The 12,352-nt window shown below is 33.1% G+C and overlaps 3 protein-coding genes across 3 annotated transcripts in view; 1 reads left to right on the forward strand and 2 right to left on the reverse strand.

Moving 5' to 3' along the window:
* LOC125057212 (semaphorin-2A) overlaps positions 1–12,352 on the reverse strand; it is a 405,445-nt gene that overhangs the window by 238,603 nt on the left and 154,490 nt on the right. The gene's annotated exons all lie outside the window — the stretch shown is intronic.
* LOC125057213 (protein ALP1-like) lies at positions 272–3,086 on the forward strand. The gene is made up of 2 exons (XM_047660756.1): positions 272–682; positions 1,848–3,086. The coding sequence occupies exons 1-2, from the start codon at positions 330–332 to the stop codon at positions 2,722–2,724; spliced, it is 1,230 nt and encodes a 409-aa protein (XP_047516712.1). The 5' UTR covers positions 272–329; the 3' UTR covers positions 2,725–3,086.
* Positions 1,041–3,527, reverse strand: LOC125057216. The gene is made up of 2 exons (XM_047660758.1): positions 3,084–3,527; positions 1,041–1,772 (listed from the first exon to the last, which is right to left on the reverse strand). The coding sequence occupies exons 1-2, from the start codon at positions 3,253–3,255 to the stop codon at positions 1,096–1,098; spliced, it is 849 nt and encodes a 282-aa protein (XP_047516714.1). The 5' UTR covers positions 3,256–3,527; the 3' UTR covers positions 1,041–1,095.

Below are 12,352 nucleotides of genomic sequence, written 5' to 3' on the forward strand. Positions count from 1 at the left end.
TTCTTCCTCAGAAATAATAATAATTTGTTGCGACGTTTATATAGCCATTCTATGAGACAGAGTGTATGTGCTTCAAAGCCTGTAAGTACTTGTATCAACGGATAAAATATGTCATTTATAGAAACGTCATCAATTACAATTAAGTATAAAAAAAGTTCGTGTACATGTAAGAAGTGAAACTTTTTGGCAAACCAATTTTTTTACTCTTGTTCATATTTATACAAATCTAAAACTTTAGATTTTCGAGACTTAGGCTGCCTACGCACTGGCGACCATAGACGCGGCCAGGCCGCCGCGGCCATGGTCGCCGGTGCGTAGGCAAGCGCGACATGTGGACGGCCGAAAAATTTGCAGTCGACTTCCAAGGATGTGTCAAGATGGACGTGCAGAAGATAATCACGCTAACTGTGCTTGTGTATTTACTACGAAAACGAAAACGGAAGATTTCACGTAAAAGACAGTTTTGGGTGCATCCATTACTTTGCGAGAGAAAGACTAAAGGATTATATTATACTTATTTTTTGGATTTAAAAATGTATGAGAAGAGATTCTTTAATTACATGAGAATGTCAACGAATACTTTTAACCTGTTACTGGATACAATAAAACCAAAAATTACTGGAACTGGTAACAACTATCGGAAATGCATTCCAGCAGAAGAAAAATTAGTAATAACAATAAGGTAAGCTTTTTCTTTTTTAAATACAGAATGTTTAAAAAATACGTGATATATTTTAAAGGATGTTTCGGAATGGAGTATTGTGTACAGGAAAAATAAAAATAATGTGATAGGGCCTTTTTTTTACTTAAACTGCTAAACGGATTTTTTTGTAAATTTGAATTATACAAGACTTGATTCTGAATCACCCTAAACCACCACTGTTGCGTTTTTCACAACAACCTGTATAATTCATTGACCAAGGCTTTGCCACTTTAAAAAATTTATGAACTATTGTTCAGTAGTATTCTACTTTACGACTTTGAAAAGGAGAGGAAAAGGGCTTGCTTATAACATGTTTTTAAATATTAAAAAACTGAAGTAGATAATCAAATTATTTGTATTTTCATAACTTAAAAAATGGCAATTGTGAACAATTAATCATTCACATTGGGAAATAGGTCTATCATTTCTGAATTTTGAGAAATATCAGAATAATGAGTATGAGTATCGCTGTAATTTGAATCATCTGATATCCTGTTGGTAGTAGAATAACCTGAATAACTCGGTCGATGCGGGTCATATTCTTGGTCGTTAAGAGTATTGAAATTACTTGAATAGTTTATGCGCGCTGTTGTAGGTGTACAGTTCGGTTGGTATTTTTCTATAATTTCCATGATTTCCATTTTCGCTTTGGTCTTCATTGCAGCAGGGATTGTTTGAAATCTTTCGAGGAGGGATAAAAGAAACAGTCTGTCACAATTTGAATCATTCTGTGTAGTCGCTATGGTCTTATGCAGAACTGAAATTAGAGGGTCTGTATCGGATTCTTCGTTTGGTATTTTTTTCTTCCTTTTTGTTCTAAGCGACTTTGATGCAGACTGTTGAGTCTCAAGATCAGAAGATCTTGCACTTTCATTTTCTTGACTTGCCTCTTCGAGACTATTTTCTGTTGCGTTTGTGTCCAGCACTGATTTCAAAAACAGTAATTGGTTGAAATAGGTGTATTGTGATTTACGTTTTGCAGCAGAACCACTTTTGACATCTTTAAGACGGCGCAGCTCTCTTGTGAAACAGTCTCTAAGGTTTTTCCATCTTTTTTGGAGAGTAATGCCTGTAAATCAATAAATAAATGTAGTACATATTACAAAACTAATATTATGTTTATTAATGTGAATTTTATTTTCAGGTATTTGGCTACTGGGTGTTCTTTATCTCATATAAGTCATGAATACCGTATAGGGCTTCCTACAGTATCGGAAATAGTATTTGATGTTTGTGAAGCAATATGGGAGATATTAAAACCAATTGTGATGCCACAATTGACCAGAGATAAGTGGATTCAAACGGCTGAAGGTTTTCAAAAATACGCCCAATTTCCTAATTGCATCGGAGCCATCGACGGCAAGCACATTAGAGTTATCAAACCACAACATTCGGGATCTCTTTATTACAATTACAAGAATTATTTTTCAATCGTGTTACTTGCAATATGTGATGTAAATTATAAATTTCTTTACGTAGATATTGGAGCATACGGCAAATGCAGTGATTCGTCAATTTACAAAGACTCTGTATTTTATCATAGGCTTTTAAATAATGATCTCGATATTCCGAGCAATAACCCCATCAAAGAAAATGGCCAATCAATGCCGTTCGTTTTAGTGGGTGATGAGGCGTTTTCACTATCGGAACATATGATGCGACCGTATGCTGGGAGAAACTTGAATAATGTAAAGACTAATTTTAATTATCGACTATCCCGTGCCCGCCGCTATATTGAATGTACATTTGGAATATTAGCCAATAAATGGCAGATTCTTCACCGACCCCTAAACGTCAAGAAAGAATTTGCAGTTGTGATTATAAAAGCTCTATGTGTGCTTCATAATTTTGTGCGAGAAAGAGACGGATATGATTTCAAGGACACGTTAACTGTACCAGAGGCTTTATTAGAAATACCTGCATGTTTACCTAATAGAGCAAATAGAACATCAACCGAATATCGAGATATATTCGCAAACTACTTCAGTACCGATGGTCGCTTGCCCTGGCACAATTTGTAAATATATGGGTGCTCGCCGCGAGCCGCCATTGCGCGCCGTAAACAAAATGGCGTCGAACGCACATGCGGTATGAGTAATCTTTTTAAAAAGTTATTCCAATCATTACGAAAACCTGGGAAATTTTAGCAAATAATTGTCAAAACTCATGTGCAAAGCGAAAAATAGTAGAAATAAAATAGTTATACTTTTGACAATTACCTATTTGCTAAAATTTCTTAGATTTTGAATGAACGGAACAACTTTAAAAAAAAATCACTCATGTCACATATACGTGTCGAATGCTACTACAGCACCTGCTGCGTTTATTGTAGTTCATCGCATTATTAATTTACTTAGGCATAATAAAATAAAATACTAACCAAGTTCTGCCTTTTCTTTATCTTCCATGGATTCACCGCCAAATATATCGACCACTTCAAGCCACAACTGCCGCTTAACATCTTTATTGGAGTAATCATTTGATGCTAAATCCCATAAACCTCTTCTATTTTCAACTTCAATTATGAACCTTTCCGTGTCGAAATTGGCCATTGTAAAATAATCACTCTGTAGCTAGCTACACGTCTGGTCGCCGCGGCCGATGCGGTAGCACTGATGAATTTTAATACAGAAGTGATGTTCTCGACGGCCACGATTGGTCGCTGGTCGCGTGGCATCAAATTGGACGCCGCGGCCAACGGTGGCCGCTGGTCGCTGGCCGCTAAGTGCGTAGGGGCTATAGCGATTGCCATATAAAGTCCAGAATTCACTGGCCGCCGCGGCTAGGTCGCGGCGACCATGGTCGCCAGTGCGTAGGAGGCCTTAGAGGGTGGGAAAAAGGAAGATGTTAGGAATTTGATGAATTTCATTGTCATTAAAATATTTTAAGTGTCGAAAATTAATACAATTAATAAATTTATTTCTTTGAAAATAAAAACACGTGGCATTTTAATCTACAATTCGTCATTTGAGATTTCAATAAATTATTTTGCATAAAATACTAATATTTCATAAATTCTCTTTACGAAATTTTAATTTTAAAATATCTATGAGGTAATTCACCCTTCTCACTCTCTCTTAATCGGTCTCATTCGCTCTCTCTTTTTTCTTCGACAAAAACGCTGCAAATCTTCGTGACGTTCCGTAAAAATTTTACCTTTACGAAACTAAAGAAGTTTATAAAAAATCTTGTTTCTAAATTAAATAATTTCCACGTTAAAAAAAGTGAACAATTAAACTAATAAGTAATTTTTAGTTTGTTTCCTAAGCTTCAAAAGCATAAAAATATAAAAACTAAAACATTTTCTGTATTAGGTTAGTTCCTATCAAAATCACAAACACACAACAAAATTATAATATTTCTCGTAATATATTTTTTTATATAACAGGGGACAAATAGGATGCTCACTGGATGTTAATAATACACATTGAAAGAAAACTCGCAAATGCGTTACCGGCCTTTTTTAATTGGTATGCTCTTTACTTAAAGGAATTGCTTTGGAGATACTTCAGTGGGCAGCTGGTTCTAGATAGTGTTGGTGCGCGGTAAAAACTGCCTTAACAAACGCTCACTTGTGGATCAACGGACGGAGGTGATATGGGTGGAATTTTGTATTCTGGCTTGACCTCCGATGATGCAGGAATTATTCCGAAAAATTTCTCTCTCCATAGTGAACACGGTAGAAGTTGGAAGGAAACCCAAATCTCATCATTATGGTTTATCTAAAACATAAATAAAATCTAATATATAAAATTCTCGTGTCGCGGTGTTTGTGGTTAAACTCCTCCGAAACGGCTCGACCGATTCTCATGAAATTTTGTGTGCATGTTGGGTATGTCTGAGAATCGGACAACATCTATTTTTCATCCCCCTAAATGTTAAGGGTAGTCCACACCTAATTTTTTTTTAATTTTTAGATAAATTGTTTTTTTTATGATACAGCATTAAAAAATACATACAACCTCTAATTTTCACCCCTCTACGATAAACCCCTATTTTTTACTATAAATGATATACATGGCAAAACGACGTTTGCCGGATCAGCTAGTATCTTATAATATACAAATTTTATAAACAGTCGACATATCTCGACAAATGTGCAACAACAACGAAAAAGAACATTAGTTACAATGTAATTACATCAGTTGGGAGCTGAATATATTGGTCCAAGTTTCTAATTAATAGGGACGAGGATCTTGCAATAAAACTGGCTTAATTAAAGATGCAGCGCCAACGAGTAAATCGTAGGGGTCCGACGGTATCAAGAGAAATGTTCATGAAAACACAATTTTTCATTCCTTTTGTCTATTTGCTTGTATTTGTCCAGTTTGTGATTCAGAATGTATACGAATCTTCTATTTGAAATTATTTTTAATAAACCTATTTTATAAATCGGTGGTCAACTGTACATATTAGCTAACATTTAAACATGAGTTTGAATGAACATGAACAACCACATTATACTTTAATTGGTTCTAAATTGTTCTATATTAATACAATAACACTATTAAGAACTTAGCTTAGTTGTACGCTTTTGATAATTAATATCACGAAGTCCAAGATGTATGATTTGTGTTAACAAAACTGCACAGGCTCTGTATAAAGGCCGATTTACATTATCTTAGTGTTTAGGAGAGTGCTTTAGTACAACTTGAAAGGCAAGTTCTTTAGCGTAGCGTTTACTAAAGCAAGTAGCGTTTACATGTTTCAACTAAAGTACTATCCTAAAGCACTCTCCTAAACACTAAGATAATGTAAATCGGCCCTTACATAGAAAACATATGCTAGTCCCTTGCTCCACTGGTAGTCACTTCTTGCATTTTTAGAGGGTTCGCTGAAATTGTCTGGAATAATAGGTAATTCATTATCACGGAAGCAGACTATATAGTAGCTATAAAAGACTGGAAAATATTATCTGTTTGAGTAAATTTACGAAGTCAGTATAACTACACTGCTTTAGTAATGTGACTCAGCATTAACGCAGGTCGACAAGAGGAAGTATTTTAGTTAAAACAACGTAATAAAAATCATTAAGCATTATAAAACGTGGACTGAATGTAGTATAGCGTCTGTCACCATGAATTTTTAATGTAAAGTGTGGTTACTATGGCAACCATATTAATAATAATAATAGTTAATTTGCAAGAATATGGTACAAAAATGCTATGGTACAATTTAAAGTTCGCATATTCTGCCACACATAATGGCGTATGAAACTGTCATAAAAAATTTACGTAGAAGTTACAGATATTATGAATCATATCATTATAGTCAATTCTTATATTATTTGCAGTGATAAAATATCACATCATTAAAAAATATAATTACTTCATTAATATTAATGTTCCACGCAAATAATCATTAATAGAATAAATTATTTTCCATAAGTAGTACATTAAGTCGATTTTTAAAAACTCTTTTAGGAATATCTTTTAATTATTATAAGTGTTCTGTAGTCTAAAGCGCTATGTCCGAATTCTTGCTTTACATTTGTAGCTATGAATAAGGAAGTTCGGAAGGTGAAGTATCTACTTATAATAGATAACTTTTAATTAAATATTGATTATATTGAATCCAAAAATAAACTTCTTAGTACACAGTTAAAGCTATTATAACTATACTTAAAATGTTTGATATGTTGCACAGATTCCCGTTACCAAAGACGTTGCGCCTACTGAATGCTGTCACCGACACTATCGACATATTTATATGTTCGCAGAGTGAATTCACAGCAGCGATATTGCTTATGTCACGTGTTTTATATTATATATTTTATTTCATCTTTTCTCGACATTATCGTATTGGCATAGTCTGTCTGGATAATGTATGTAATTCTGTAAATAAATAAATAAATTTACCCTCAACAATAAATTCATATTAACATAAATAATATTACGATAAGTTCATGGTCTGGCTCACCCAAAATGAACCAGATACCTTAATAAATATAGTTAAAACAAACTATAAAACACGCTTTTAAAGCATATCAAACTAAAAAGTGAAAAATAATTCCTAACTTAGGCGCTCTGTGCCATATTTTTCGTCTATCGAGCAACCCACCCTTTTCACAATAAAACCAGTATTTTTTGTTCATTACCATTTTCAGCCTAAATTAGGAATTATTTTTCACTTTTTAGTTTGATGTGCTTTAAAAGCGTATTTTATAGTTTTTTTAAACTATATTCATTTTCCACTTTTTAGTCCTAGCAGCAATACGTGTTGTCTCAATTTAATCGTATTGCTTTGTGGACTTAAAATTTTTTTTATTGTTTTTTCGAGATAAACCTATAAAATTATTATATTGTCGCTGATTCTTTATAAGTGTACAAAGTTTGAATTAAATCTGTCCGTTTAAAGTGGGTCAAAATCGAGTCCGAAGGAGTCGGTTACATACATACATACATACATACATACATACATACAGGTGAAGCTAATATAAAGCGTGTAAAAATACCCTATGTTTAGCCCTTCGTCAAATTAAAATCTACTATTCCCAAATGAAAATGCCAACCACAAATTTTGGGCGTGCAAATGAAATCTTTGCTAAATTGGTTAACCATTAATTTGTGAATTGTTTTTTGAGCTTTAACGAATATAATATTAAGTATGTTACATTATACTGTTTGTGACATTGATTATAATTGTGTTAAAATTGGTGATTTAAATTATCTGTTCGAGTTTACAATGTTATTATGTCCGTAATGGCGATGATATTATACAATGAGTATTATTTTAAACGTTTATGTTAAATTAGATTACTGGTACACATATTTTAACAACAATTTCGGAAATAAATAAAATTTATTTATAATAAACCGAATCAAAGAGAAAACTTATCATCAAATTACACAGTTTTAAGTTAAGTTCTACTTGCCATCATATTAATTACTATAAAAAGAGTTAAGTATGTTTTTTCTATCCAAGAATATCACAACAAATTTTTAATAATTATTTTTTAAGTTTGGTGTTTACTTGGGTTCAATGGTGGTTAACAAATCGCTGCTACTTTGGCCTACGTAGATATTTCCGATCGCGATCTCAGAAAGAATATCAAGATTGTTCTGATTGTTCAAAACTCTGCTGCGACCAGAGCTCACTTCAGCAAGAAAGACGATGTTTCTGTCCTTATTTTTGAGCGGAAGATTCTTCGAAGAGTCTTTGGTCCTGTTTGCGTCGACGGTGTTTGGCGTATTCGCTACAATGAAGAACTTTATAACATCCTAGACGACGCCAACATCGTCCAATTCATAAAGTGCAACAGGCTCAAGTGGTTGGGACATGTGCACCAAATGGCGGACGACAGAACCCCAAGGTCGTTACTGAACTTACAACCCGGAGGCAAAAGAAAACCCGGTAGACCGAGGCTGCGTTGGTGGGTTGGAGTTGTCAAGGACCTTAAAACAATAGGGGTTCGAAGTTGGACGCGGGAAGCTCTGGATATATTGCGAAGTGTACTTGATGAGACTAAGGCCCCACAAGGGGCTGTATAGCCATTGATATTGATGATTAATTAAGTTTAGTAATTCATTTAACATTGTATATAGGTATATATCAATTTGTTATATAAGTCGTATTATATTTTATATCCTATCAACGAATACGATAGAGTTAAGTTATAATAGTGCAAGTAGACTGATTTGGGTTTTTATGAATTGGTTACATATATATATTTTAGTTATTAATTAGAAGCGTAGAATATGTAAGCAATCATCGCACACTTGAAGCCAAAAGGAGCCCTTTAGTTTTTACCACACACATAAATTGTAATTTAACATTCTCGTTTCCGATAATGTCCAATAACACAAGTGTCACTAGCTTTACGAACTCTTCAATAAGTCAAGTAAGTTTTTTGTTAATCCAGCGTCGCAACCCCACTTACCCTAATGTATTTTAGTCATTTAGAATAAGTTAAAACTCTTAATGTCTTAAGCCTTGTATCTTCCTTGTTTTTTTTTATGGCTGTTAGTTTAGTGTGAAATTTTGTGGATGAGTGAAACTTTTTGTGGATAATATGTCCAATGTGTTTTATGTTTTACTTTTATTTTATTTTTACTGTATAGAGATGTATCTGATTAGTTTCCTTAATAAATAAATAGTTATAAGCTCATATTTTAAACGATTAAAGTCAGTTGTTACCCAGCTTCAAACAAAGTGTTTTATTTAACATACATATGTACATTCACGCCACCGAACTAAACTCGGGTTTGTATATATTATTTTTTAATTAGTTTGTTCGTTCGTTTGAACCGTACAAACATAACCATCGCAAATAATCTTAGACTTAATATCAATAAGCAGAAGAATTTTTATCTACTTATATTTAAAGCAGCTGTTATGTGAAAGTTGTCTATCTCATTGAAATAGGCTACAAGATATAATGCAGCCGCTATCACCTATTAGATGCGGGGTTGTAAGGGGTTTCTCAACGCCTCAAAGAACCTTACAATAGATAATGTGCTTAGCTCTAGTGCCTCACGTCATTACTTTGAACACGCTACAATACAAGTTCTGATCCCAGTTCAAGACGACAATGAAAAGGCTATACTTGTTAGATAATGCAACACGATTAAAGATATTACAATTGTACATTGTGATCTTCATCAATGTTGCTAAGAATAATGATTTTGATTCTTCTTCTTATAGTGCCATCTCCTTGCAAAGGTTGGCGATCATCATGGCTAGTTTAATTGAGAGGGTTCCTGACATACCAACTGTAAAAAATATATACTAACACATAGGATAATTTGTTTTTTTTATATAACAGGGGTCAAACGGACAGGAGGCTCACCTGATGGTAAGTGATATCGCGCTCGCGAGTGCGTTGCCGGCCTTTTAAGAATTGGTACGCTTTTTTCTTGAAAGAGTGTAGCATGAAATAATTTAAGGCTAAAAATAAAAAAAATAATGCAAAAATATTTTTTTTTATTTCAATAACTTTAAACCAATGTTGGCACAAATGTTTATGTCGGTATTATATTAATCTGGGTTCAAATTTATTAATTAATGTGTAAAAGAAAAAACTCTTCAACAACAAATGGTATTCCAAAATTTAACGAAAATATTGATCCGAGCTGGTACATTATAACTTCTATTTTTACGGATTTGAATGCTTTCGATAAAGTTTTAACACTATCCGTAGTATTGATGTGGCCTTGGAATCGCGCGGTTCAAAAACATTGAAGTCTGAATTAGAATTGCTATAGTATAGTGACAGCAGGTGTAGATAAAAGATAAAGTACACTATTTATTTTTATATTTAACTTGATATTAATATACGTTATGCATTTTTATTCACCCCTTAAAAACCCCGCATAAAATATCGTTTTAACGTTCAACTATCTAAATGGGGTGTAAAATAACCTTTAGCGGAAACGATAAACTGCATATATTCAAGTATCTGCCCCAAAAGCTTTAAAAAGTTAGCGAATCTTCACAATGTTTGGGTTAAATTGTGACCTGCGATATAATCTCAATGCATTTTCAACCCTCGAGATCCATGTACGTTTAAAGAGACTCATGTGATCTTATCTATTTTGAAATGTATATGGTGACAAAAATACGTCAGAAATTATTAGTCAAATTAATGGTTCAGAAAGCAAAAACAAATGCAAACAGCTAATTGACAATTCAAAAATAATGCTTAATACCTACGTTTACTTTATGATACAAAAAAAACACGTGTGTGTACTTATGTACACGCGTTAGAAGTTATACTTCTTTGGCGTAACAAGATAAAAATGTTTCAATTTTTTTATCTTGCGCCTTATTGTTGTTGTTTGTAGAAAAAAAGACACTAACAATAGAAAAAAAATATTTAATTCTTTGAAAGTTTTATTATAACGCATTATCTAGTAACATAAAGTTTATTTAAATATCACAAAAAAAATCTACATAATTAAAGAAATGGACATTTTTTATTTTAAAATGTTGACTATGCTAACTTCAGTGTCGGTTTTCTGTGACGGTGCCCACACACCGGGTTTTCGTGACGTGTGTGTAAAAATTTACTCTCATCACGCACACGCACTCACACTGACCCGTACACTCACACACACACACTCACAAATGCTTTTACTTTTTACTATTTTTTTATTTTTATTTATTTATTTTTATAAATTATTTATTTTCGTTCGTTTTTAAAGACTTGTTAGCAATTAGCAATACTTTTTGCAACACTATGTTCAAGAGGGACTGGTGACTTGTAATAACAGGTTTTCCCAACCTTTTTCAAGCACCAGTCTCTCAGTTTAATAGATAGCTTTAAGCTTATTGTCAAGTTTATTATTATTATTATTAATTAAATTAAGTTTAAGTTAAAGTAAGTTTATCATAAAGCAATGTATGTATAAGATAAATAAAAATCGTTTTTCCTTAAATAAAATAATATAATTTCAAAAGGCATTAATTAAAAATATCTACTTTTACGAGCCAAGGCTCGCTCAAGCTTTTTAGTTTTATAATCGTGGCGATTATCAAAATCGTCGTAGTTACGCCCCGAGAGTATCGCCAGACAAAGGCACTCTCTTTAACATTGCTAAAGCATAGAAGTTTATTTACTCGTAGGATTAATAGTATTTATTCTTTTGCTGTACGTGAATGGAAAATTTATAGTGAAAATAATATCCTCTATTTATGACCCAGGAATCGAAATGGCTAATTGAATATGCCATTGTATGTATTATGTTGACACTTAAATACAGATTGGCTACACAAATAGAATACAAAAAAAAACCGGTAGCACTACAACCTCTTTAGGTCTTGGCCTTAGATTTCTGAATCTGTTTCATGATCATTTTTAAATTAAAAAGGCAAGTAGGTGATCAGCCACCAGTGCCTGACACACGCCGTCGACTTTTCGGGTCTAAGACATGTCGGTTTCCTCACGATGCTTTCCTTCACCGTTCGAGCAAATGTTAAATGTGCACATAGAATGAAAGTCCATTGGTGTACAGCCGGGGATCGAACCTACGACCTCAGGAGCCAACACTGCTCTAAAATACAAAAATACCATCTCAAAATTAAGACAGTGTGTCTCTATTGTACTCCTTTAATGTATTCATAGATATTTAGATAAAGGAATACACTGGTACAACTACTCATTTATTATAGAGTAGATTGCCAACAAGAGTTTGGGCCCGAACCCTCGAAAGATAAAATACATTTAGATAAATGGAGGAGCCGCCTTCAGTTGGGCACTCTTGCTAAACGACACTCTTAATTTTCCCAAAGTAATAATTAAGAGTGAAGTCTTGGAGGGTGTACTGGTCGACTCTGCTGCTAAATTTTTAAACACCTCTAAGTAGAAAGGCTGATAGAAAAGTTCATTATGTTAATAAATAAATGATATTTAATGTGAATGTAAAAGTTGATCGTAAAAAACTTTTATGATTTTCAATAAAGTTCAGTTGGGATGAGTTACTAGGATAAATTTTTAATGATTTATTTGGCTATACGATATGTAGTTTAGATCCAACAATGTATTAAATAAATATGTTATTTACATTCAAGAGTACTAAAACTAAGACTTGCGAACTGGTAGTAAATGTAGATTTAACTATTTTATTTTTGACGTTCATAAGTGTATTTGTTTACCTGTATGAATAAAGATATTTTGAATTTGAATTAAAAAAAAATGAGTTATAAAAAAAA

Source organism: Pieris napi, chromosome 16 (genome assembly GCF_905475465.1).
Source record: "Pieris napi chromosome 16, ilPieNapi1.2, whole genome shotgun sequence".
Taxonomy (NCBI): Eukaryota; Metazoa; Arthropoda; class Insecta; order Lepidoptera; family Pieridae; genus Pieris; species Pieris napi.

What these genes read in the sequence shown, in the direction of transcription:
- LOC125057213 (XM_047660756.1), top strand. Translation starts at nt 330, where the DNA reads ATGTGGACGGCCGAAAAATTTGCAGTCGACTTCCAAGGATGTGTCAAG. An exon ending in AAATTAGTAATAACAATAAG is followed by an intron (nt 683 to 1,847) that starts GTAAGCTTTTTC and finishes TTTTATTTTCAG; the next exon opens with GTATTTGGCTACTGGGTGTT.
- LOC125057216 (XM_047660758.1), bottom strand. Translation starts at nt 3,255, where the DNA reads ATGGCCAATTTCGACACGGAAAGGTTCATAATTGAAGTTGAAAATAGA. An exon ending in TAAAGAAAAGGCAGAACTTG is followed by an intron (nt 1,773 to 3,083) that starts GTTAGTATTTTA and finishes ATTGATTTACAG; the next exon opens with GCATTACTCTCCAAAAAAGA.